The 27,331-nt window shown below is 35.4% G+C and overlaps 2 protein-coding genes across 4 annotated transcripts in view; one reads left to right on the top strand and one right to left on the bottom strand.

The window, feature by feature from the left end:
• Window positions 1-414: 414 nt before the first annotated feature.
• On the top strand, window positions 415-13,168 carry LOC112053633 (sodium-dependent proline transporter). Its single transcript, XM_052885934.1, has 11 exons — window positions 415-429; window positions 1,407-1,650; window positions 2,211-2,415; window positions 2,811-2,949; window positions 3,761-3,889; window positions 5,504-5,729; window positions 6,549-6,661; window positions 9,461-9,586; window positions 10,502-10,699; window positions 11,263-11,391; window positions 13,049-13,168. Exons 1-11 carry the CDS (start codon window positions 415-417, stop codon window positions 13,070-13,072), a joined length of 1,548 nt encoding a protein of 515 aa, XP_052741894.1. The 3' UTR covers window positions 13,073-13,168.
• Window positions 13,159-27,331, bottom strand: part of LOC112053634 (uncharacterized) — a 32,235-nt gene continuing 18,062 nt past the window's right edge. For all 3 annotated transcript variants that reach the window (XM_052885820.1, XM_052885821.1, XM_052885822.1), the window contains one exon: window positions 13,159-26,865. In XM_052885820.1, the coding sequence (XP_052741780.1) occupies window positions 26,730-26,865 (136 nt within the window). In that variant the 3' untranslated portion in view covers window positions 13,159-26,729. The remainder of the gene's footprint in view (window positions 26,866-27,331) is intronic.

The following is a 27,331-nucleotide window of genomic DNA, read 5'->3' on the forward strand; positions in this document are numbered from 1 at the left end:
TATTGGTACAGTATCGATAGTATTTTTTTATGGATAAACAGAAAAGAAAGAAGACGCTAAGTCTGCCAAACCATTTTGCTTGAATGGAATATCTGAGATTGCGTTTCAAAACCATAGATTTAAAATATACCTACTAAACAAGGGTCTATTAGGTCCATGATACTAAACTACTGCGTTTAGAGGAATTTAAATATTCTTACATATAATAGCTATAATATGTCAGAATATTTGAATTACTCTGTCAGAAAAGAATTTATTGGATTGCAATTTTATTTAAAAAAAACTTCTTTAATATTTAATCTATACTTGTTTTTTTTACGCGTCAGAAAATGATCAAACTTGTCTTATATCCAAACAACCATTTGTGAAAAATAATTATTTTATTGCTTATTCATTAATTTTTTTGTTATTAAAATGAGTGAGAGTTTGGTAAGTAAATGTTTATTATGTGTTTATTTTATTACGGACTTCTCCGCGAGTACCTAATTCTGTTATTTCGTTGTAACTTTTATTTTTGCTCCAGACTTCGTTTTTGCTGTGAAAATGAAATAACTTTCCTTTGAAAAATTCTCGAGCTTAGCGCAAAAATACAAAAAAGAATTCCCAAAATTGGGTTTTTGAGGCAAGCTGCTTTTAAAAACCATTTTAAATTCTTTGGTAATTTTATACAAATTAAAGATATCCGGTTTCTACTTTTTTTCTATTGATTATTATATTTTTTATCTATTTACTTATATTGTTGACGATATGTTTACTTTTTTACAGAGCAGTCGCACAAAAACTTCAACTGAAACTCGGGATACGGAGTCAACTATAGAGCCATTAGTAATTATAATTATTTTTATCATTTTCACCTTAAAAATTATGATGCAGCATCCTGAATGTTTATTACCGTGTAATGTCCAGTAAGCTTAATTCATTTATTTGTGTACCTACAATATTATAGGTAGGTAGGTACGTTTTTTATAAATAAGTAGGTATACCTAAGCTGAATTTGGTTTATTAATATTGTAAAGTATTTTTAAGAGATGTTGACTCGATCATATTTAATGTAGAACTTCTCTCTAGACTTGCCACTTGAGAAGTCCAGAGGCACAGTTTCTATTATCAAAACGAAACAGTAAAATAAAATTATTCATTGTTTAAGTTTATTATATTAATCAACGATCCCCTCGGATCGGACTAGAAATATTATAGTTATACTTGGCAAATTCGTCCGCGCGGGCCGGGAGGTAGCGATGACTTCACACCCGGCAGTCCTTCTCCCTGCCCTGCGCGCACGTCCTCATACCCGCGCAGTCCATCCCCTCCCGTCGCCCGCATATCATGGGATTGTCATCAACAAACTTACCAAGCTATAGTCACATCACTATCTTAACATCTCATTATTATTCATTTGATAACAGTTAGCAGACCGATGGACCAACAACATCACCTACCGCCAGTTGGTCATGTCATCGTGCATCGGCATCGTGCAGCTGTGGTGGCATCCCTACGTCCACGACTTCCGGAGACATCTGCCCTTTATGTTTATGTACAACGTCCTGAGTGTGCTCCTTGTATACCCTGCGTTTTATTTGGAGTTGGCACTAGGCGTGGTCACGAAGAAGGGCGTCTTGAATTGCTGGGATATGGCACCCGTGGCCAGAGGTATTTATTAATGTTAAGAAGGAAGTACTGATTTGCGGATGGGTAATGGTGGATCCTGTCCTTCCTGCAAAGTTGGAATCCACGTTTAGGTGACGTTAAACGTCAATTTTTTTGTTCTGATTGCACAAGTGCCGTATGCTCCCTAATAAATTTTAGGCGAGCTCAGAAGCACCTCCTGATGAGACCTGAAGGCAGAAGCAGAAGATGGGCGGAACGCCTCTCTAAATGCGTCTTCTTGACGACGACGCTGTGTATCTTGTTGTCTAAAGGACGTTTTTCGGGCATCTAGATCTAATAATCGGCGTTGGGATAGGGAGTGAAATGACAAGGACGTCCGGACATTAAAGCCAAGCTCGGCATTTTAAAAACCTCTGCGCTCAGCTATCTGAGGTTTTGGTGTTTCACATGTAATATGGTAAGTAGTACTTCACGCCCTTTAAAGCGCAAGAAAATGTGTTGACAATATACCCAACAGAAGCTGTATTTTTAACCGAAATTAGCAAGTCTGACGCATCTTCAAAAGCTCTTACGCTTTTAAAATGTATGCTAAATTTTTGCAGGTATTGGTCTGTCAATGATACTGTCCTGCGCGTTTATGGCTCTATCGTTCGGAGCAGTGAGTGCATGGAGTCTATCCATGGTGGTGCACTCTTTCCACTCGTTCCTGCCCTGGCTCCACTGCGCCGCCGCAGCCGACCCGCCTTGTTCAGCGCGGCACCGCCCACTGACTAACGGAAGTGAGACACCATCGCAGTCATTCTTTTTGTAAGTAAAATTACCCATTTAATTAAGCACCTTAACCAATTATTTTAGTATGTATATTTTCCGTAAGGAAGCCCACTTCCATTTTAGACTGCTTCGTCATTTAACATGAGGTGAGATCGCAGTCAAGTGCTAACTTGTCAAGGATTTATAAAACCCTATCTACATATCAAAATGTGACATGAGACAGAATAGGTAGTTTTGACCATTTAGACAGACATCGATCTAGCAGAAGGCCCGCTTCATCATAGGTAGAAAACTGTCGCCTATCTATCGTATACCTACCTATCCACCCATGTTCCAATGCACATTAGTTAGTAATCTATCCTACAATATACGCTCCCTTGAACCCTAAAGCTTTAAAGGTATTTTTAGAGATTTTTTTAATATTTCCACAGCAACTTCGTGCTGAATCTCAAACGCGATGGCTTCAACGGCGGACTGGGGAATGTGGTGCCCGATCTGACGGTGTATTACGTCATATCGTGGGTGCTGGTGTACTTCATCGCTTGCAAACGGATATACAGTTTTTCAAAGGTATATTGACTTAGCCTGCTCACCTATAGCTTGGCAACTTCGTTCGTAACACTCCCGATGGTACGCGCAGTCCGGGGGGCGTGTAGCGATGAATGACAAATCCACAACTGATGCACTTTACTTCGCCCGCATATCATGGGAGTGTCATCAACAAACTTGCCAGACTATAGTAAGCGTCAATGAATATCACTTGTCGAGAGAATGGAAATGTTGTGACAAGTTAGCCCGCTTCCATCTTAGTCTGCATCATCACTTAACATCAGGTGAGATTGTAGTCAAGGGCTAACTTGTAAATAATAAATAAATGAAAAAATAAAAACAAAAAAAATGTCGCTCACACTCTCTTACGATAGAACTAAAGAGAGAAAACTAGGTATGTTTTTGATTTCGTTGCTTTTGGTCGACTTTTCTCTTTCTCTCATCGCGATATATCGTGGAAACCACGACTTACTTAATATCTCAAGTCGATATTAGCGGCGAAGTCGAAAATATCTCTTTTTTGTTGCGTTCGGACGAAAGACCTGCCAAGTTGCACGTCGATTCTCGTTCTACGATCGCTAACGCTCGAAAACTAGAAAGATGTATGGGAATGACATTTGCTATAGACAGGTCACGTGATCAAAATCTGTCATGCCCATACATTTTTCTAGTTTTTTTTTTTTTTAGTTTTCGAATTATAAAGAGAATCGACGTGGCACTAGGGGGGCTTGGACTGAGACAAATTCTTCGCTATTAATCGACAATGTCTTTTTCGATATGCCGTTATTATGTTTCCTACTGCAGTGATAATATTTACCGTTTCCTATTTCAGTTGGTGCTATTCAAGGACGTGTTGTCGTTTTTCGTGTTGGTGTCAAGCGTGATCGGTGTGATACGGCTACACGGCGCTTTCAGGATGTTCACCGAGTGCGATTGGAGCGTCCTGTTTGAAGGAGTACATGTAAATATATACTTGCTAGTACTAGCGAATACCGAAATTAGGATGTTATCGTCTAAAGCACAAATGTGATGTAACGGGTAGCATAGTAATTGTACCATTCTTTTGTGGTAGAAGAATCACCTCAGTTCCCAGGACTTGTGACCTTGGGAGTAGGTTTAAGGGATCTCTTTAGAATGCATAAACACTCACCTTCCCTGCCCGTCATGTTCTCGATGCCCACACTAAACAATTTATGATCAATAATGTGTTTAGTGTGGGAAAATAAGACGGTGTCCACGCTGCCTAACAAACAACTAAGCTTAAGTCATCAAATACACTCTTATTTATACCAACACTGATATTTCCGCTCCACAATAACATAAATAATGAATGGTTTTACTACCCGTATGGTAATACAACCCGTAATTGTGGAACTTCTTACTCAAAGTCATGGCTAAACACAGAATGAAGCTGACATTTCCAAATTAACTACTAGTTTCTTAATGTCCACTATAATTATCATCAGCTGCCAGTAGAAAAATATTTACTCGTGTAACAATTATGCTGTCTTTTTATTAGATAAGTACTTTACACACCATGTATAATGATAGGATTTGATTGACCATGTAACTAATGTAATTTTAAAAACTCAAATGTGTATAACATAATTTTATTATACGTTGGACATCCATTGCTGGATATAGGCTCCTTTAGTTCATTTATGGACGTGCAATTACAACAGTCTTATTCCGCCAGCATCCAGCGGCTCTCTCTAATCCGATGTCATCGGTCCACCTAGTGGAGGTCGACCAATACTGCGCTTTCTGGTGCAGAGGTTCTTCTAAATAAAACATTACTAGCGGACATCCTTAGACCTCTTTCATCCAGCCATGTCACAAAATCCTTTCTTAGCGGAATTTACTAAGTATAAACTAATTCCCTGAATGATATAGATATGGCGCGAAGCTCTCGAATATGCGCTAATCCAAATGTCAGCGTCACAAGGCACGCTGATAATGCTGGGCTCGTACTGCCCGAAGCAGAAGCGAGTGCTCTCCAGCACGAGTTTGTCAGCGTTCGTCGCGTGCAAGCTCAGCAGTATCGCGGCAGCGCTCGTGTTGGATGCGCAAACCCAGAACTTTATCGTCCAAAGCCATGCCTAACCATTGGACTAAGGTGTTCCTTAATATTCACAATTAGGCCAGTTTTCATTCAAAAAATGTTACCTAATATAGAACTATACTGTCTTGTTTATGAGATGCTTTGCAAACAATGTACCTATATAGGGTGTGATTACTTAATCTAATTTTAACAACTCAAACCATTATCATTATCAGCTATTGGACGTCCATTGCTGGACATAGGCTTTTTATAGACTTCCAAACATCACAGCCTTAAGCCGCCAGTATCCAGCGGCTCACACTAACCTGCTTGATGTCAAGGGTGATGGGTCCGTCTAGTGGGGTTCGACCAATATTGCGCTATCCAGTGCTGGGCATCTTGCACATAAATATTACTAGCCAAAACCCTTAGACCTCTTTCATCCGTCCATGTCACAAAATCCTTTCTTAGCGGACGTTTACTAAGTATACCTAAACTACCTCCCTGAGTGAACTTTTGGTTCTATATATTCAGATATGGCGCGAAGCTCTCGAATATGCGCTAATACAAATGTCAGCGTCGCAAGGCACGCTGATAATGCTGGGCTCGTACTGCCCGAAGCAGAAGCGAGTGCTCTCCAGCACGAGTATGTCAGCGTTCGTCGCGTGCAAGCTCAGCAGTATCGCGGCGGCGCTCGTGTTGGGCGCGACGCATGGCGCCTTGTACTATGACTACGATAACAGCACTAATATATGGAAAGGTAAAAGATGAATAAAAGTGAAGCCATGATAGCCCAGTGGATATGACCTCTGCCTCCGATTCCGGAGGGTGTTCGAATCCGGTCCAGGGCATGCACCTCCAATTGTTCAGTTGTGTGCATTTTAAGAAATTATATATCACGTGTTTCAAACGGTGTAGGAAAACATCGTGAGGAAACTTGCATACCAGAGAATTTTCTTAATTCTCTGCGTGTGTGAAATCTGCCAATCCGCATTGGGCCAGCGTGGTGGACTATTGGTGTAACCCCTCTCATTCTGAGAGGAGAATCGAGCTCAGCAGTGAGCCGATTATGGGTTGATAATGATGATGATGATGATGAAGAGATGAATATCTTAGCCATTCTAATATAGAACTTCATCTAGTGAGAACTGTGCCCCAAATTTGGAGATGGACAAAAAGGAAAAATAAATTGAAATTTTCAATCTGTTGTCATCAATGTCGAGATGCATTTACTTAAATACCTACCTACGAAAAATAAGTGGAGAAAAGAACGAGTGGATTCACTTACGAATAGAGTTTTTAAAAATATTATCTCTCACGTTTACCCTACCATTATTACATTATTCATTTTTACAGCAGTCTGAAATTAAGTAACCCGATAAAAGCTTAATTTTTAATTAAAATAAATAGTTGGATACTGTACTGAATTATTTTATTTTCTTGCAATCGTAGTGAAAAGTAGAGGGTAGAGTGTAAAACGCGGGGCTAAGCCCATTATAAACTCGACTCGTGCCCTAAAAATACCTCGTATGTAATGGGTCTTTTTAGCCCCTTGTATAACAATCTACTATTATTGCAGGCTCATCGTCAGCAATGATACTGTGGGCAGATTACGCCGCGCGGATACCGGGCAGTCAAGTTTGGTCTGCTCTCATATTTTCCACGCTGTTTGTGCTGTCTGTCTGTTCTACGGTATGTTCCAAAAAGCGGTAAACTAGGGCTAGCTATTGTTGACAAGATGAGACGAGTAAGAGAGGAAACTGAACCCGCGTTTATGGAGTTCGGTCCTCGTGTCCAGAAAGCAGAAGAACGTAAAAAATACTGTTAGTTTACGTACGTATAACTACGATGAAAATTCGCTAATAGATTTCTTGACATAAATATCGTTATTCTAGCTATTTATTCGATAGATATTGTAAGTTAAATTAAGTCGGTATTTTTTAATCTATTGAAGGTAGTTTTTGCAGAAAATCTGAAAAAAATATTGAAAAAAAACTAGCGTGCTTTAGACCACACTACTGAAGTGAATTAAACCCCATCTTTGAACCTCAGGCATATTTACATCGCAGCAGGTTCTATATATCTGTACGAAAAGGGATTGTTTCAAAGTTATTTAAGAACGCCATCTAGTGGTAGTTTAAAATTATAAACACTGTTTCAACCTGTAGATGGCATCGCATCGCCCGATTGCTCATTTCGTTCACAAAAACGCACGTTCACCAACTTACTCCTTAAGTCTAGCGGAAGTATAGAAGAACTTCAATAAATAAATATTGCAGACGTAACCACTTTACCTCCACGACCCATCCTCAGACTGTATAATTCAATAATTAAAAAAATAAAAAACCCGACTGCCTAACCTGCTCACACCTAATAAAGTCACCCACTGTAGTCTACTTTTGTTTTTAATACTGTTTTCTAACTGTAGTCTTTTTAAATGGCCATGATATACCAGTTTGAAATCCTCTTAATAAGCCCTTAAATTTGATATCCATATCGCAATATTCGAAAAAAAATCAAATTGAGTATAGCACCTCACAATCGTCGTGTTGTTTTTTTAACTTCACATTTCAGATGAATCTAACGATATCTTAATTACGTAAATCCTTTCAGTGGTTTGGAAGATACGAGGTAATAAATAATATTACATACATACATACTTACCTACATACCTACTTACCTACATACAAGATACGCGCAAAACACATAACCCTTCTTGTAATAATAAGCACAAGACCACATTTTAGTGCTTCCCTATGCTTGCCCTAAGTGCTAAACAGCACCGGACCGAGGTAAATTTTAGAATGGAGCGAGATCCAATTATGGCGCCTTTCCTGTTTGCTCCTAACATTATATACTAGGGACGTTTGAAAAGTTCGTAGCCTAACGTATATCGGAATGTCATACATTTTTAACCGACTTCAAAAAAAGGAGGAGGTTTCTCAATTCGACCGTTCGATTTCGATTCGATTCAAGCCGTACAGATAAAGATTTTAACTGGATTTTCAGACACTTCTTTCAGATACGGCTTTAATTAACACAGCAAGCACTAACTTGGTACCGCCTTCAAACTGATCAGAAGATAGCACATACGATGTTATGTTTCGCTTTTAATTTAATCAAAACTTTTATATGATATAGTAGTATATTATAAAGTGCGCGGCCGAAGGCCGCGCGTTTTTTGCGCTTAGGTAAAAGCCCAGCCATAATCACAGTCGGAAGCCCTATTACAAACCCCCGGCCGAAGGCCGCGCGTTTTTTGCGCCTGGGTAAAATGCCCAGCCATAGTCACAGTCAGAAGCCCTATTACAAACCCCCAGCCGAAGGCCGGTTCACAATAAAGTTTGCGGCCGAAGGCCGCGCGTTTTTTGCGCTTGGGTAAAATGCCCAGCCATAGTCACAGTCGGAAGCCCTATTACAAGCTCCCGGCCGAAGGCCGGTGTAGAATAAAGTTCGCGGCCAAAGGCCGCGCGTTTTTTGCTATATATCCGATCTTAATGAAACAAAGCCTATATGTTGCCCTGGACTATGCTTAATCTATTTGTGAAATCCGCATCAAAATCCGTCCAGTAAAACCAGGGAATAGCGCGAACATACAGACAGAAGGACAGACAAAACAAAATAAGTGTATTGAGCTCTAAATAAAGTTGAAAAATAAATTAACTAAAAAATTATAGCTTTGTAGTTTCCTGGCTTACTTAGGCTACGAACTTATGGAACGCGAAGATTTTGACCATACTCAGGCCAATTGAAAATCAGGCACAATACCGTCTCTCGATCACGTAGTGCCCGGGTGCAATCATCACCCTAGCGCCCCCTAGTACCTATAGAACCCGCGCGGCGAGTGGCGCTTGGGCGCCCCTGAGATCGCGGCACCCGGGTGTAACGCACCCCATGCACTACAGGTAAAGACTCTAGCTCACGTAGCGCCCGGGTGCAATCATCACCGTAGCGCCCCCTAGTACCTATAGAACCCGCGCGGCGAGTGGCGCTTGGGCGCCCCTGAGATCGCGGTACCCGGGTGTAACGCACCCCATGCACTACAGGTAAAGACTCTACCTCACGTAGCGCCCGGGTGCAATCATCACCGTAGCGCCCCCTAGTACCTATAAAACTCGCGCGGCGAGTGGCGCTTGGGCGCCCCTGAGATCGCGACACCCGGGTGTAACGCACCCCCTGCACTATAAGTAAAGACTCTCTAGCTCACGCAGCGCCCGGGTGCAATCATCACCCTAGCGCCATCTATTACCTGTATATACCCGGGTTAAAATCAACGCACTCCCTGCACCATAGGTAAAGAAAGACGCCTCTATTAGAAGTAAATTCGCGCACGTCGCTTTAAATATAGACGATCGAAAAGAAATAAATTTTATTTTCGATCTTGTCTTTACCATTTCGGCGCCCTCTAGGATTTGGCGCCTGGAGCGACCGCTCCGTTCGCCGTATGGACGGTCCGGCCCTAGTGCTAAACATATCTAAATGTTTTTTCAGGCTCTGCTGGTACAGACAATCATGTCAACTTTCACCGGTCGCTCGATACGGAAAATATCGTGGGCTTTCCTCGTACTGATGTGCGTGATATTCGGTATTGTTGGCATCATCACATTATGTACACAGGTAACTCTGTCTTATTACTTAATTTCTAAAAAACCTACTGGATAGTGTTGCAAGTAAAAATACATTAAATACATTTTTGAAATAAAAAAAAAAGCCTTGATCGCTCGTCTAGTTATGGATCTACTCAATCATAATTATACTATAGATATGGCACTAGGGTATCGAAACTGAGGCGAACAAAGGCGACTAATTTAATAAAAAATGTACCAAAATGCGACCATGGCCCGTTGGCTGTTGGTCGCAAAATCTACTTTTAGTAATCGTTTTTTATCATTGTCATTAGTCTTGGTCATAAGTATAGTGCGTGGGATCTCTGAGTTACCTACTTGTCTACTAAGTACCTACTCTAACAGCAATATTTATAAACATGGATTAAAATTCAAGCATCAATTTACCTTCAGCGTAATGTGGACCTAATCACTGCTATTTAAAGTTCACTTTACTATGAAGCTATCGCTAACTATAGGCATCATAAGAAGGCTCAGTCGCACAGCGGGTGATGGAGCTATGCTCGGAGTGTCTCTGCGTAATCGAATCAGAAATGAGGAGATCCACAGAACCAAAGTCACCGACATAGCTCAACGAGTCGCGAAGCTGAAGTGGCAATGAGCGGGGCACATAGTTCGAAGAGCCGATGGACGTTGGGGTCCCAAGGTGTTGGAATGGCGACCCCGCACTACAAAGCTCAGTGTTGATCGACCCCCCACCAGGTGGACTGACGGAATCAAGTGAGTCGCAGAGATTCGTTGGATGCAGGCGGCTCAGTATCGTGATGTTTGGAAGTCCCTACAAAAGGCCAATGTCCTGCAGTGGACGTCCAACGGCTGATATGATGATGATTATGATGATTACTATGAAGTAAATTGTTGCATTTTAATCCATACTTATACTATTACTTTAAAAATATATTCTCAGGGTGGTATGTATATACTAAATTTCCTGATGACGTGGCCAGTCTTGCAAACCCGTAATCCGATAGCAGGAGCCGTGCCCATTGTGGTCACTTATGTGTATGGACAGACCACTTTCTGTGAAGATGTATACTTTGCAGTAGGTGAATATCCCTGCGTATTCCTGAGAATATGCTGGGCTTTAACGCCTGCGATATTCCTGGTAAGTCTTCCTCATCAGAACTTTTCTAATAGTTTATTGTCCTACCCTACCTACCTATTCACGTGTCATATTCCTGGTAGGTTAATAACTTTAACCTTAATAGATAGCCTACCTTAATAAATAGGCCAGTTTAGGAAATAGTAGTCTGAAACGGCTACGAAGTCGGTCGATCTCGCGTTAGCTTATGTCAACGCTAGGTGGCACGACTTGTTTCCGTAAATAGTGGGGAGTTAGAGAGTGGTAGCGATCGGGCGGGAATGACTGTTAAGCTCATTCTTGTCGTGGCGTTCAATCCGTCTACACCTTTTGTTGTATTTTAGTTTTAATTCTTCATGCGTGATTTTGGGATAGGCGGGGAGAGTGACTTGAGTGGAAAAGGGCAGTGTTAGTTAACTGTCAAGGACGTCCTTAACCCTACATACAACGGTCACAAGTCCGCGACACCACTAAAGGTTTGATTTGTTAAGTTGTCCTGACAAATATTGTGAATCAACCTATGTTCGACGTTGGTTTTCTTATTAAATAACCGGTATAAAAAACATGTTCATTTTTTCATTTTACAGCTGACATTTGTAACCGGAATCACGACCTGGTCAGAAACAGATGTCGCGGGCTGGATATTGACGATGCTCGTTTTGCTACCTATAGCTATATTTGCGCTTTTCTACCTTGTTTTCAAATTCAGAGTAAGGGTACGTATAATTTTATTTTTATAGAATATAAGACTTTCTCTTTTCAACTAATTAACCTATCCTTAATAGCTCAGTAGCTATGGAGCCGGACTCATCAGTCTTTTCCAACAAGTTGGAGGGTGATGGGAATTTTGATGGTATTTAAAACATAATAAATATTCTTATTATATAATACCAGCAAAGTAATACCGCCAAGCGAATTAGCGTTCCGGTACGATGTCGTATAGAAATCGAAAGCGGTGTAGATGTCCATAAAAATTTTAATAAAAAAAATTCAACCGACTTCCAACTCAAAAAATAACTTTAACTAAAAAGCAAAAAATAACATCCTACCTATGTGCTACCTTCTGATCAGTTTGAAGGCGGCGCCAAGCCAGTGATGTTTTAATTAAATACGTTTAAACTACAAAATTTCTGTGGTTATTCCAGAAACAGCTTTAATTAAAACACGACACTGGCTTGGCACCGCCTTCAAACTGATCAGAAGGTAGCACATAGGTAGGATGTTATTTTTTGCTTTTTAGTTAAAGTTATTTTTTGAGTTGGAAGTCGGTTGAATTTTTTTTATTAAAATTTTTATTTTTTTATTTTTAGTGTTAGCATACCCACTGCGTGTGTACAGTCACAACCTATCTAAGTGGAAAGTTCTTATCAATACAAAATTATCAAGTCCAAACACAAGGTAGCTACTGTGAGCCGTCGAGGAGTTCTCTTCACTGTGATTTGTCTTCATCACCAGACCCTTAATACAGTCGCAATCCATCTAGGTGGAAAGTTCTCATCAATACAAATTTATCAAGTCCAAACACAAGGTAGCTACTGTGAACCGTCGAGGAGTTCTCTTCACTGTCCGTCGTCTTCATCATCAGACCCTTAATACAGTCACAATCCATCTAGGTGGAAAGTTCTCATCAATACAAATTTATCAAGTCCAAACACAAGGTAGCTACTGTGAACCGTCGAGGAGTTCTCTTCACTGTCCCTCGTCTTCATCACCAGACCCTTAATACAGTCACAACCCATATAGGTGGAAAGTACTCATCAATACAAATTAATCAAGCCCAAACAAAAGGTGACTGCTGTAAATCCTTGACGAGTTCCATCGTCTGTGTTTCGGCTCCATCATCAGACCAACTCCAAACCTTCATAAAGTTGTAGTGGTTTAAAATACCTTATGGAAACACTAACAAACGTACTAGCCGTCTCTACAACTTTCGAAAGTTCCCCTCAATTTCTCCAGGATGCCATCATCAGATCCTGACATGAAAAAAATGGGACCACCCTGGAAGTAAACCCTACAAAACAAAAAAGAATTTTCAAAATCGGTCCATAATTGACGGAATTATCGCTGGACATACATAAAAAAAAAAAAAAAAACATACAGCCGAACGGAGAACCTCCTCCTTTTTGGAAGTCGGTTAAAAAGGCAATGATGTTACGAAAAAAAGACGTAGATAGGTTATACGTGGATCGCAAGTGGCACGTTAAAACTATGCTAATTAGCAAACCTGAGCTCAGTCGCCGCACTGTCATCGCGCCGCGGAAATATTTTTTTGTGTGCCAGTTGTAAACATCGAATGTGGTTTAAGTAACTTATTTACAATCTTTTTCTTCTAACATCGTTCTTAAAATAAACAAAAACTAATTTTTTTTCCAGAATATCGTGGCCCATGAGAAATAATTTCAGAATTTGAAATAGTTAATATTGTAAAAGTTAAATGTAAAAATACCGTTTATAGTTTTGGTTTTGAAATAAAAAAACAACTGTTCAGAATGACACCATGTTTTATTCACAAAATTTTCATAACACCAATTTGTAACCAAAATAAAGGGTTATTTTATAATAATTAGTCACACACACATATATCCACTTCAACAACGTAGGAATCTGATTGAACCAGACATTAAATATTAATATTCTCTTTGATCTTGTCGCTTAGTCCGTCACAATCAGTAGTAACTATTTACACGTTCAAAATTATAGGTAAAAAGAAAACCATAATCCATTATAAGAACTGTAACTCGTAGGTATTGATTTTTACAAAATTCATAATATAAAAAATATAAACAAAATAAATACCGGATGACACACAATAGAAATATTCATATCATTTAAATGACCAAATGAAATTGTTAAAACAATTTACAAATCATGTTTTGTTTGATGCGTTTTTGATAATAAGTCATAAACTTATTATATACCTGCTAGAGATAACTCCATTTTGCTTCATGTAAAATGAATGATATCAATTTCATATTCAAAAAATAAATTATAATATTCGTCTAACGCACCCATTTTAATAGTAAAGTACATATACACAGAGGCACACTTATCCGCCCCCACTATAATATACTCGTGCAAATTAAAGTGGGCGGATAATTGTGCCTCTGAGTATATTATTGAAACTATGCAGTTCACTAAAACACGAGTAAAATAATGATGTAGGACCTTTTTAGTTCCAAGTTACAGTTCTGTACTGAATAAAATACTCGATTACAAACATTGGGAAACACTCCATTTTTTAATACAGCCTTGGATCTTAAAAACTAAAATTAAACGTAACTTAAATAGAGAACCTCTCATTAAAAAAAAAAGTAATAATAGTTAATGATAATAATTATTTGCTATTGCACATATAATTTACAGCTATTTCGTATAATTTTAGATTTCATAGTCTTTTCGTCGATATTTTTCATTGCATAATATATTTTGAATTTAATTTAGACTAGAAATATATAGAGTGCAGCAGACTTGCAGTAATTAGGGCAGACGCGAAAAATAGTGTAATTGCTGGTAATGCGCTTGGATATTGGATTATACAAATAATGTACAAAAAAAAAAAGAGTAATTTAATATTTTTTTGCAAATTCTAGAGTCGCATTCTGCCCTAATATTACCAATCCTTTATATCGCACACAGTATATTTATAATTTTATAAAAAGACTGTCTTACTCAAATTAACTTGATATATATTAATTAGGACGCTAGTACAGTTGTCATGTGTATTATCAAATATTCGAACCTTATGTTGTTCTATTAACAGTTAAACTATGTCAAGTCACATGGCGACAGTTTGGTCAAAATAAAATCAATGACAAAACCAATAAAATTTCAAACATGGCAGCATTTTTAAAAAGGTCAAAATCTTTATTGCAATAATGTTGAAAAATATATTTAACGTAGTATTTAATTAATTTAGTAAATTAAGTTTGAATAACTTTATATATTTAAATTTATAAGGCACTGTTAAACGAGATTCAAACGGTAAACCACTTAAGGAATTTAAAATATTATTTTTTTTACCGTCAATTATGTATACCGTAAGGTATCGCGAGTTAAAATACCAGGTAGATAATAATTAAACTTCAGCCATATTTATAAATATTAAGATTGAAACCGCAATTTTCTTCAAATTAAAGTGAGCCTTATACAAGTAATTTTTATGTCCACTTTACGTTGAAGAAAATTGAGGTTTAAAACTTAATCCTTGTTAATATATTTCGACGACTTCAAAAAAAGAGCAGGTTATCAATTGATAACCTCCTCTTTTTTTGAAGTCGGTTAATAAGGCCGTAAAGCCAGAGTTCGTATTTAACAAATATAAAACATATCAATTAGTAGTTGAAGAGTCTGTGGTATCAAGACTTTGTTGATTTCATAAAAGCATTGTCAGCCCATACTCCTGTCGTAGGTAAGATAGGAAAGCAACTATGGAATTTGGATCGTTGTGGCTTTGGGACGTGGCAGATTATAATGTCCAGACCCTCAACGTATTTTTTTATATTTTCCTCGCCATAATAATATATGAGAAACAATTGCCCCAGTCGCCAGTCACTTACCTTCATGGCAACCCTTTAAAAATCCCGCCAGAGACTTAATGTACTTTAAGGTTTTCTAGTTGACACGACACTAGAAGACACGATTTCTCGTGAAAAATATAATAAAATCCACGTATTATGTTTAAACAATTGAGGATCTGGACCCTTGAATTCTACTACCTCTCAAAGCCAAAAAACTCCATAAATGCCTACCTAATTACCTGTAGTAGAAGCATGAGCTAACGAATTTGTATCTTTTACAAAATGGCAAAAGTGTGGCCAATACAGACTCTCACACCAAAAATTTACTGTCGCAATGCGTCTTGATTGTAAATCTATACTTATAATAAATCTGTAGAGAGGTCAATTCTGTACATGAAATATATTTCCAAAATAACTATCAGGGGGTGATTAGTGATCGATACTGATGCCAAAAATGCAATTAGTAAAATTTTTGTCTGTCTGTCTGTCTGTCTGTCTGTCTGTCTGTATGTTCTTTATAGAAACAAAAACTACTGGACGGATTTTAATGAAACTTGGTACAATTATTCAACATACTCCTGGGCAGGTTATAGTATACTTTTCATTACGCTACAATCAATAGGAGCAGAGCAGTGAAGAGAAATGTTGAGAAAACGGGAGAAGTTACTCAATTTTTTAAGCTTCCGTCGCGTGTACAGCCATAATGATTAAAGCTACATAGAAATCATGTATGACGGAAATATTCTCCTTAAAATTATCTATAAAACACAATAACACATATATATCTATCTTTTATGGTTGACTCACAATAACACGTGTAACTCCCGATAGCTTAGCAGTTCGGAGCTTTCTAATTATATTTCTCGACTCTTATGTTTATAACACTCATCACTCATCCCTAATTAAAAAAAATAACATTATTACCTATTTAATAAAAAAAGAATCATACAAATCGGTAAAGAAACACCAAAGTTATACATGAAATACGCTAAGCCATTGCGCGTGAATACTAATTCATGCTTTAAGGACTTTAAGGATTATTTTTGTGTAACGGTTGCCGCGCTCGACGCGACTCACGGTGGGAGGAATAAATAAAGAAGTGCAGCCTTAATGAGTAGGGTAGGGGTAGGGTAGGGTAGGGTAGGGGTAGGATATGGGTAGTGTAGGGTAGGGGTAGGGCAGGGGTAGGGTAGGGTGGGGGTAGGGGGTAGGGTTGGGATAGGGTAGGGTAGGGGTAGGGTAGAGGTAGGTTTGGGTAGGGTAGGATAGGGGTACTTGAAAGTTTACAACGACTTTCACGCGGACGAAGTCGCGGGCGTCCGCTAGTATTAAATAAAGTACAAGAGAATTAATGTAAAAATGTAGTCCATAAAATATGTAGGTATAAATCGTGAATAGCTCATGTTGCAGATAAAAAAATTGAAATTTACATAAAAATCATTTAAAACTTAAAACACCTTGTAGTTAATTATGTACAGATCAATGTATAGACAATCAATCATAAATGAAAAAAGCATGGGCTGACAAGCGTTGATAAAAATTAAGGTGTGGGCATAACCACAAGCTCTTAAATCCCTAGCGATTCCATAATATATCTGTCCATCTCGTTTAAGTGCGTAATCTCAGTAACTAGTACGGATTGAGTGAATGAATTGGTCGATAACGTCCAACATCGTTATCGAAACAATCCTGTGATAAACTTATTAGGCCTCAGGGTACTATAGCCACTAGGGTCCTATAGTACCATTGTAGAATCGCTACGGATTTGAGAGCTTGTGGTAAATAAGCCCCTGATAGTGATCATTACAAAGTCAAACAAAGATGATGAGACAGAAGTAAATCCTCTAAAATTAAGGTTTTACAACTTATCTAAACTTATAAAACGATTTTAATAAAAATAATACATATAATATTATCCAATGATACTATATGCATTATGGTGTCCTATTGAAACTAGAAAATCATTTAAAAACACGAAACTTATCCGGCTCGAAGGACCATATTCATCGATTACGTATACTCGTACAAAATGTTTTTGACCTCGTATCTTTATTGGCACATGAGCTTTACGATTTACACAGAAAGCAGACATCTTAAAATAATTATAGATACCTCATTTTCACTCACAACTATTTTGATCGGATAATATTAATTAAAAATAATAATAATTAGCTATATGTATCAGGAACATTTACTAATTGTTAAGACAAACTATACATTAATAACGATTAACTATATCTACAATGAAATGGAAACAATGTGGCTATGAAAATTAAAACCTTATTTATAACTTTACTTTGTAAAATTATAAATTGAGGAAAAGACATGCCTATTTTCAAAATATTAAATTCAGTAGAATTTTAATACAAGTTTTATAAAAACTAAAATTTTACATTTCCAGTGTTTTTGTATTGTAGAATGTATACATAGTACTAGCGGACCCAGTTAAGCTTCGCTTTGACTTATTGAACTTGACAACGTCACCCTATTGGCTAGTACAGTTACGCAAGCGACCAATAAGGTTCGACCTATCGGCGACAAACAGAATCTTTAGCTGCAAATAGGAAGGAATATTTTAACAGTTGTTAAACTTATTGAAATATAATTGTCAAGGTAAAATAAACCAGTTTGGTAGTCGTTATATACAAATACATCAAATAATCTAGAGTTCTCTGTAAATTTGTTTATATGTAAATCGCACAAATGAGTACTCTCCCACGCAGGGCAGGCAACGTTTGACATGACAAGAGGTGCGTAAACTAAACGATTGCCTGTGAAATAGCTAATTTCAGCCACACACTGTCAAATCTGCAGCGCTGTTAGGAATGTGGACAGTGAAAAAAGAATATCGTATTATTATGGGTATGGTATCGATATTTTTCTCCTGTCCACATCCCTAAGCGGTCTTTTGACTTCACGGTATACTTGACAGTTTATCACTGGACTAATAATGAATAAAGAATGGCTCTGACGTCATACCCCGACTCTCCTATACGCGGGAGAGGACCGTCATTTATTTTGCTTACATTTGTGCCATAAATGAACCAACTAATTGAACAGTACCCACGTAGTGATTTAAATGCCAACGGGGACTTTTAGTATGCAATTAAAAGTACTTATAGTTTGATGAAAATAGGCATCAACAGTTCATCTACAATAAATATCAGCCAGCCATAAGATCATAAGTTAGGATCATAAAATACCGCATTCTATCAATAAATATGTATCAACATAACATACTTACAGAACTAAAAGACTATATATTTATAGTTAGAATATTTTGCTTTTTTTAATCTGATAGTATATATAAATATTGGGGGCCTTGCGTTCAGTCTTTTTAAAAGCTCAACTAAGAATACAAGGATTTGTTTCATACGGACCTGTAAATTAATAACGTACATAGGTACCTTGTGTTTTTTCAGAAAGAAATTACGTCATTTTTATGTAAAATTTTCGCTCTCTTAATATTCAATAACGCCTCTAAAAATTACTACTAAAATGCCGGTCTATTAAGTCATTTACACAAGTCAACTGCTTATTTTTATTTACAAATCTTTAAATTGCTTTTTATCTTAGTCAATTTTGCGCCAAAGCAAAATTACTAATATGTAAAATATTTTAATACAGTTAAAGCTTCCTTTGCACGCGATTATACCGTAATTACAGATTTGACTTGTTTTGTTATACAGGGTGCACTGGAGTATTTCCCATAACTTCAAGGTGTTCACAAATCCACTTATAGGAGTCGAACTGCATACTTGTATATAATTTTTATTAACTAAAAACATAACTTTTTATGTTTTTATACAAATCCATGTGACACACGCCTTTATCTCTTCTTACATTTTAAAATACGTAATCGTAGTGGTAACTGTCGATATCGACGACATATTTCAACTGACACTCCGCACTTTACTAGTACTTCATGACATTTATCGATGAATAAGTTTGGCTATGGTATATATATACGTATGTGGACGCGATTATGAGGGACACAATTTAAAATCTATTTACAAAATAGATATTTTTTACTTTGAAAGTATTCATTTTAGAACACATATTCCTTAAACATTATTTTTCCTTAGAGAATATAACCCTTGAGTTATGGGAAATTCTCCCGAGCACCCTGTATAATAATTTGGCATCTTTTTTAGCAAGTCCCGAGTTGACTTTACTAACGAGCATAGCCGAATAGACTTAAAGTAAAACTTTTTTTTCGCTTGCCACAAAATACCTACATAATGAATGTATTCCACCGCAAATAAGAAGCTTTAACTATATAAATTGCAGTATATTAGTAAAAATTACTATTCCATAAGGATACTTCCATTATACAATAGAAGTACAGTAATTAACTTTGTAATAAGCAGTTGATTTATTTTCGAGTGAATTTTTTTAGTAAAGACAAGCGCCCACAGATTCGCATCGAATTTTATCTACCGTAAAATTAAAAATCCGTTTGATGTGATGCTTCCAATACAGGTCTTTGGACGCCTACCATTAAGCAGAAACGAAATACATAGTGGGTATTTGCCGGGTCTATGAATTATGAGGCCTTCAAAAACCAACTTGCTGTAATAAACCTTATCTCTTAATAAATCTTTTGGCCGCGTTTAGTTTACATTATTTTATACTCGATTTAAATATTTATTGTACTTCTTTTTTGCTTAGATTTTTGTTAATAATACATGACCAAAACGCTTCACTAATGTTTTAAAAATAGTGGCCATTAAAATATTGCTTTTTTATGTTCGATTGTCTACCAATGACTGTATTGAACTTCTAAGGCGTACCTCATCATTTCAGTCAATTTGCTGTTATGTTATTGGTAATTTAAAATTATAAAATTCAAATAACTGCTATATCGGACTTTGTAGATGACCACATTATGCCGACTGACGAGATAATCTGTGCCAAAATTGGCACAACAAAAATACATACAGAATATTAAAAATCCTTTAAATTTTGATTGATCTTGTAAAATTTCAATTCAAAAAAATAAGTTGAACCGAAATTGAGCCAAAATTTTTAAGAGACTGTTACAATCAGATCTCTTCCCAAGCGAAAAAATAAATGCTTAAAACGCGTATAAGTCAATGTAAACCATGCATAACTGGAAAAGCTAAACCAACCAAAAAAAAATATTTTGACTTATATTTTAACAATTGCAATAAAAAACGGACTTACTGAATCTTATACTAAACATGTCAGCTGTCATGAAAATACCATTACTATTGAAATAAACAATATTAATTAAAATTAACATCATTTTGTGCATTAACAATAAATTAAAATGTCCAAACGACTATCTTGCACTTAAATTCGTATCTGTCAAATAATTGTTTTTTAAAAAAACTTCAAATTAATTCTTCACGTTTTTCACTGGGGGTATATTAATAAAACTGCCGAGCCAAAAATACACATGTATACATTTTATTCTGGAGTAATAACAAATTTCATTTTTTGAATACTTAAATTCTTCTTTAAAACTAACAAAAATTAATTTATGTACAAAAATTAGTTCATTAAAACAGATAGTAACAGAGATATCGAATACTTTTAAGGGCGGTTAACTAATTATAGCCGATCTATTTGCAATTTTTTTTATCTTAAGTTTCTTACCAACGGTTAGTAAAACAAAACAAGAAATTGAGATAAATAACGTTGCTATAGAAGTTATCGAGCGATTACTGATTTTGCGATTTGAATCCTGTGAATTTACGTAAGTACCACATCACTATAGGAAAATTTAGTTAGTGTTACATATATCACCGTTTCAGTACAGTATAATATGTATCAATAATTTTGAAAATATTCTCGATTGCAAAGGTTCCAATTGTGGCCCACATAGACCAACATGATCATCAACGTAATCATATTATATCTTGAGCAAACTAAAGTTTGACTTGTTTGGAATTTAACCAAACAAGTTATAAATTGAAGTTTTATCCCTCAGACCAATTACCATAGGACATGCCTCGATAGACGTTACCACTCTGTCAAAAGTACATGATCACGATCTAACGTGTTTATACAAACTGAGTCTATAGAATCAATTTTTCATTATGTTAAAATTACATGTGTGGGTATTTCGATTTAAATTTATATTTATTTGTAGTGTAAGTACACAGGATATATTTATTGGTGTTAAATATTTTCGACGTGTGAGTTTACATGGACTCTCTCAAAAAACGACAGACAATTTTGTTTGTGAATTTGAGTCAGATACAAGTCCATTCAAAGGTGATTTGGTCTGAGGTCTAGTAATTTAAATAGTGCTACAGTTTATAGAGCCATTAGAACGCACGAAGTTAAGATATGATTTTCTCTTCTTAATTCGACTAATATTTCGATTTTCTCTGTAACCGTGTTAAATATACTATAGTAAAACAAGAATAAAACTATGTTGACACATTTTGCCATAAAAATGTATATTTGGCTCAGATTTTATAGGGTGATTGATAAATGGATGGGGATGATTTGATATCTCTCAACTAATTAATGATTCATAAATATTGCCTACATCACTAACTATGCTATGAGCTACCCAAAATCCAAATTAAACGAATAACAACCAAGTTATACATATAAAAAAAAAGCTTAGAATGTTAATATTATATAATTCTGTACCAGAAAGTTACAAAACTAACCTATACAGTCAAGTTGGGTAAACTTGTTTTTCAATGTAATTCTGACAAATTACAAATAAACACTAGCAAAAAATTGACTATATATTGCTCATGGCTACACAAATAATAGGGTAGTTGACACATTTAATATATAAACAATATTAATTTTGTGTAGTACATCGAATAATGGTCCGAAATATATCGATATCAATTAATAAAAGTTAAGGATTTCTTTTAAAAACTAATTTGAATATCACGTACTTTTTTAATTTTCCAAACGTCAAAAACGCTATCGTCCATTTTGTGACGTCACTAACACACTCGATGTATTAGACATCGAACAAATTGTTAACTAACATTTTTGACAAACGCTCCATTTGTATGGGATTAATATTAATATTGACCGACAGGCGTTTTGACTCGTATTGTCAAAAAATATTTAAAAAAACTAATATTTTTATGAAATCATTTTTCAAAAAATTATGAAAATTTTTTTTAGTCTAGTAGAACGATAACGAACTGTTTAAACCCATTAAAAAAAAATGTCAACTAATCTATTATTTTAGAATAAAAAAAACCTCTTTTCATTAACATAAACCAGAAAAGCGAATATAAATATCCAATTTTCTGTCGACCATCAAAGTTACAATGAAAAGCAAAGGTCACCCTACTTGATTGTATGAATTCTTCATTATAATACATAGTATTTTTATTAAATTGACTATAATTATAAGACTATATAATATTTTTTTACAATTGGACTCAAAACCAAATTGCGTTTTAGATCATTTTTTAACACTTAAGTATAAAAGCGCTATTTAGTAGCAAACACAAAATGTTTATCAATTTTTATTATTTATTGTTATAATATTATTACGAATAATTTGTTACTAGCAAAATATTTTATTTCAAGAAGGCCATGATATATATTGCCTTTATTTATTAATTCTATTTAATTTAGTACTTACACATACATACAAATGAAAAATGTGGTTTTTAATTATTAATTTAATTTAACACCCAAATAACAATATTTTAGTGTGAGATCATATTGTTCACTATCACAGGGTTGGCAATTTAAATCAATAAAATTTTAAACCAATGTTTAAATGTGTTTTATTATTTTAGATAAAAACCAAATATTATGTATATTAATTTATAATCTGCAGGCACACAAGATCAGCTCATTTTATAATGAAGCAGTTCTGTTTAGTGACTTTTTAGGGTTCTGTACCCAAAGGATAAAACAGGATTACTAATACAATATCATGAAATGTGATAGTGAAAAAGGAAATTTTCAAAGATGATTTTGCTGATTATGAAAAATAGTAATAATTTTTCAAATTGGTTTAGTTGTCTTCGAGTAATTGATGTAGATGCATAAAAAAACACAGTTCAAATTGAGAACCTTCTCTTTTTTGAAGTTGGTTAAAAACAGAATAAAATTAAACATCTAAGGAGGCTCCAATACACTTGCTCACTCACACTTGGCCGGTTTTATTTACACTATATTTTATGAATCTATATTTGTCTCATATTTGGTCATTATAAAATATAATGACGCCATTTAAAAACATTTTTTGGTGCCAACCCTGTTCTTTACAAACATAATAGTTTTTTTTTAAAGAGCGATCTTTAAAGCAGCTACGCTTCAACTAGTCATATCATAATAGAAATTATTACAAAATATCAATCACACACCAATTATATTAAATGTAAAATATTATTGAAACACATAATTAGTAAGCATTAGCTCTCTCACATTAATGAGTCAATTTCGAGTATCAAAACACTGTAACATCAAATATGGACTTTATTGTCCTAGAAATAAAGTCGTACATTCTGTACTTCATTTTTAATCTTAGAAATATTTCTTGCTGCTCAAATTCAAATTTTATTACTATCAAGTCCATTTTGTTTTGACACTGAAGTATTTCAATAATTGAAAAGTGACTGTACTGAGAGAGGCTCATCAAAATAGATAAAATACGAAATAACATGTCGAAAACTCCTACAAACAGGTGATAGGGCAGATCAGCTAACATTTAGCAATGAAATATGTCATTGGAATTTTCTTCTAATAGACAAAAGTCTTCTCTAGAGTTCCTTTTTCTCTTTTTAGAACTAATGCAATCATGTTAAACATGTTTTCTAACGAGCTAGAAAAAAATAATTGTTTGTGTTTTACTTTCGTAACACCTCATTTTGAGGATTAGTCTTTTATTATTTATAGAAAAGGCGTTTTCCAATGACACACACATTGCCATCGCCGTATTTCACCTATGCCGATAAATTCGTTACACTTGTGTGGGTATGTAAAAAAAAATCTCAAACAGATAGGAACAGATCTCAGAGGTGACTTTAATAATTTTTTTTCTTTTCTTTCAATAACATTAAAAACATACACCCAGAGGCCAACGGCGAGATAACATATAATCTATTTTACCTTTAACACTTACAATATAACAATTATTATAACTAAACAATCCACGTTAGTTGTCCATTCTCATAGCATATCACATTAACCAAGGGCACTCGCTCCAGCACACCATCAGTCCGGCCAAGCACCGACACTGTGTGTAAGCACTACTATCCACATAGCATGTCTTGTCCTATCTCACACAGTCCGGCCTCTCAGAGATTGCGTTTTTGACAGGTCGTGATAACTTCGACCTGCTTGTTGAAGGGCATTGTTTCAATTGCAAAAAACGAGGCAATTGTAATTGAATATGTTTGTCCTATCACAACCTGACAGAAACGCGTTTCTGAGCGGCCAGACATTAGCCTTCTATTTTGTCTGCATCACACCCCCTAGGATACTTGGGGGGACGATTCCATAGTGCACACAACCAATGCTTTCAAAACAAAATTTTTTGTTACTATTGGTCAGTATGTTTATCAACTTTATTACAGGTATTCCTTAATCAATTCAATTCCAACACGAAAAAAACCAGTTTAATTCGAATCCGCAGTTCCTGAGATTAATTCATGTTGTAGAATGAAGCAATGCTATGTGGACAGGAATGCTTACAAACCTTAACCTAAAGTCTAGGACGAAATGTTTTGTTTACCAAATTGTTCCACTTTTTCTAACTATCCCATACATTCCAATATTAAAATGCAATCTAGTATAAACAGACGCTCATTTTGTTTTCATTCCAATATCCAAGTTTTGAATCTTGATGCACTAATTGTTACAAAATTCTGTATACATTTCTTTTAGGATGTATACAACAAATCTTGCTAATAACAATATTCAAAATAGCCACATTATTGATTTTTTTTTGTTTCAAGTTAATTAAATTGTCAAATATACTTTTTTTGTTATTAAAAAAAACGAGCGCCTCTTATCCATATCACAACAATATACAAATCTTTGTACTTCCCACAATTTATATAATTTTTAATTTTCATTATCCTGCATGAATGTTACTGACCATTCCAGAATCATGCATATTAATATAGAACACTAATTTTTTTTATAATTTTTCATAATATTTATAATACAATTCCATATTGTCAAAAAACTTACAGCTATAAAAAAAATGAGCCAGATAAAAATATAACATGGAATATATTTTTATAGGATAATTTACAGTTGTATATACATTTAAAATTATGATTTTTCAACACAACAACCAAATTGTAGTATAAAATAAAAAGAAAACCTTGTTTTTTTTATCGAATAATATTTACAAGCGTATCATTGTATAAATAACTTGAAATTTCATGACTTTTTGAAATAAATTCCATTAAAAATGTTACCCAGCGAAACTAAAAAAAATGTGTATAAATTAATATTCCCCAATTTGTACTCTATACAAAAGAAATAAGTAAAACATATTTACAAGTATTCCTATTTATATACAGACGTAGATTTAGAATATTGTCAAAAAAAATATATATTATAAGTTTATAAAAACAAATGATAATTCGGTAAAAAATCAGTTTTTGTGCTGTTAAATTAAAATGGACTAAAAACCTGCAATAGCCAGATATACCTAATTTTATGAAAGTTAGTTTGTCAGCATATGCTCCTTTCATGAGAAAATGTGGTAGTGAGAGAGCGGGGGCACACAATACGTGATATTTTTAAGAGGAGAGATTTGAAAGCATGGAGTGATATAGGCTACTTTTTGTCTCTTTCTAACCCCCAACTTCCCTAAAATGGAAGTTTGTATGGAGCGTTCCGCAATTTTCAAGGTTGAAAGCTAAAAATTGGTATGCAGATTAATTGTGACTAAAAAACTGCATCTTTTTTATTTTTTGAAAACATGCCCCCAACCTCTTAAAAGAGGGGGTGAAATTTTATATGGGACTTTTTGCAATTTTCAAGGTAGGAAGCTAAAAATCGGAACACAGATTCTTTGTTACCCCGAATTTAGCGCAGACGGAGCCGTAGGCAAAAGCTAGTATATTTGTAAAAATCATGCACCCAGTCACCAGTCATTTAGCTTCTTGGCAACCCTTTGAAAAACACAAAAACTTAAACTTTAAGGATCTCTAGCAAATGGCACAAGAACAAATTCCAAAATTAACTACCATACTTACCTATTGTATGTGTATGGGCTATCAAACTTAAAACCTTCATAACTTGAGATAGGTGTGGCTATTGCATTCTCTTATTCAAGCAATGTGTCACAGGGCCAGAACTTATCTAAACTTATGGCCTATTTTATATATTCTGCATTTTATATTACATACAGCCTGCACTAAAGTTATTTAAACGTTTAATTTATTTACGTTACAATATACTTACATATTCGTTGTGCAGTAACTACTGACAGGCACAGATAACTTATAAATAACTCACTTTTGAAAGTCACTTTCACTTTTAACACTAACTGTCACAGCACTATCGTCCTCGTTTACAAAACTTCGTTGGCAGCATTGCTGTTTAAAACAGTCTCATTCAGGTTTGCCAGTCGCTCTGTGTGGCAGTAACGTGTCATGCCTGCGGTACATCAGCAAGTATGGCATACGCGGTGGCTTGGATTTCAATACCTGAGCATCTGTGACTTGTGTCACTGTTGAATCATCATATCTGGAAACAAAAAAAAAATTAGAATTTTGTCTATGGTAAGTTAGTGATGTGCTGTTTGTTAAGTCATACTCAGTATAGTTTGTCCACATGTTAAAGTGAATTTGTCACTTTCAGAGACGAAAAATAATAGCATCATTGTAAATGTTCACTACCTATGTATATGCATTTTTTCAATTAGTAAAAGTCTTTAGTAAGTAAATTAAATATAAATAATTATGACTTTCATATTGGATAGAAATAATGATGGTAAATTATAAAATGATAATTCTACATAATTGAAAATTTGTTGTGTTCTCCCTTCTCACTATTTAAATAATTTTTTTTTTTTTCTCTTCTGGGTTTATCTGCGATCAGTATCATAACTATAAGCAGATGTGTTCTGTGATAACTTCGCTTTTCGAGTGTATTCCCCAGTGAGAATATCCCCTCATAGTTTTTATAGGTTAATAGGTTTAAATAATGTGCT

Source organism: Bicyclus anynana, chromosome 15 (genome assembly GCF_947172395.1).
Source record: "Bicyclus anynana chromosome 15, ilBicAnyn1.1, whole genome shotgun sequence".
Taxonomy (NCBI): domain Eukaryota; kingdom Metazoa; phylum Arthropoda; class Insecta; order Lepidoptera; family Nymphalidae; genus Bicyclus; species Bicyclus anynana.

Coding starts and splice junctions, on each gene's coding strand:
- LOC112053633 (XM_052885934.1), top strand. Junction 3,890..5,503: donor TCCTGTTTGAAGGAGTACAT/GTAAATATATAC, acceptor CTATATATTCAG/ATATGGCGCGAAGCTCTCGA. Junction 5,730..6,548: donor CAGCACTAATATATGGAAAG/GTAAAAGATGAA, acceptor CTATTATTGCAG/GCTCATCGTCAGCAATGATA.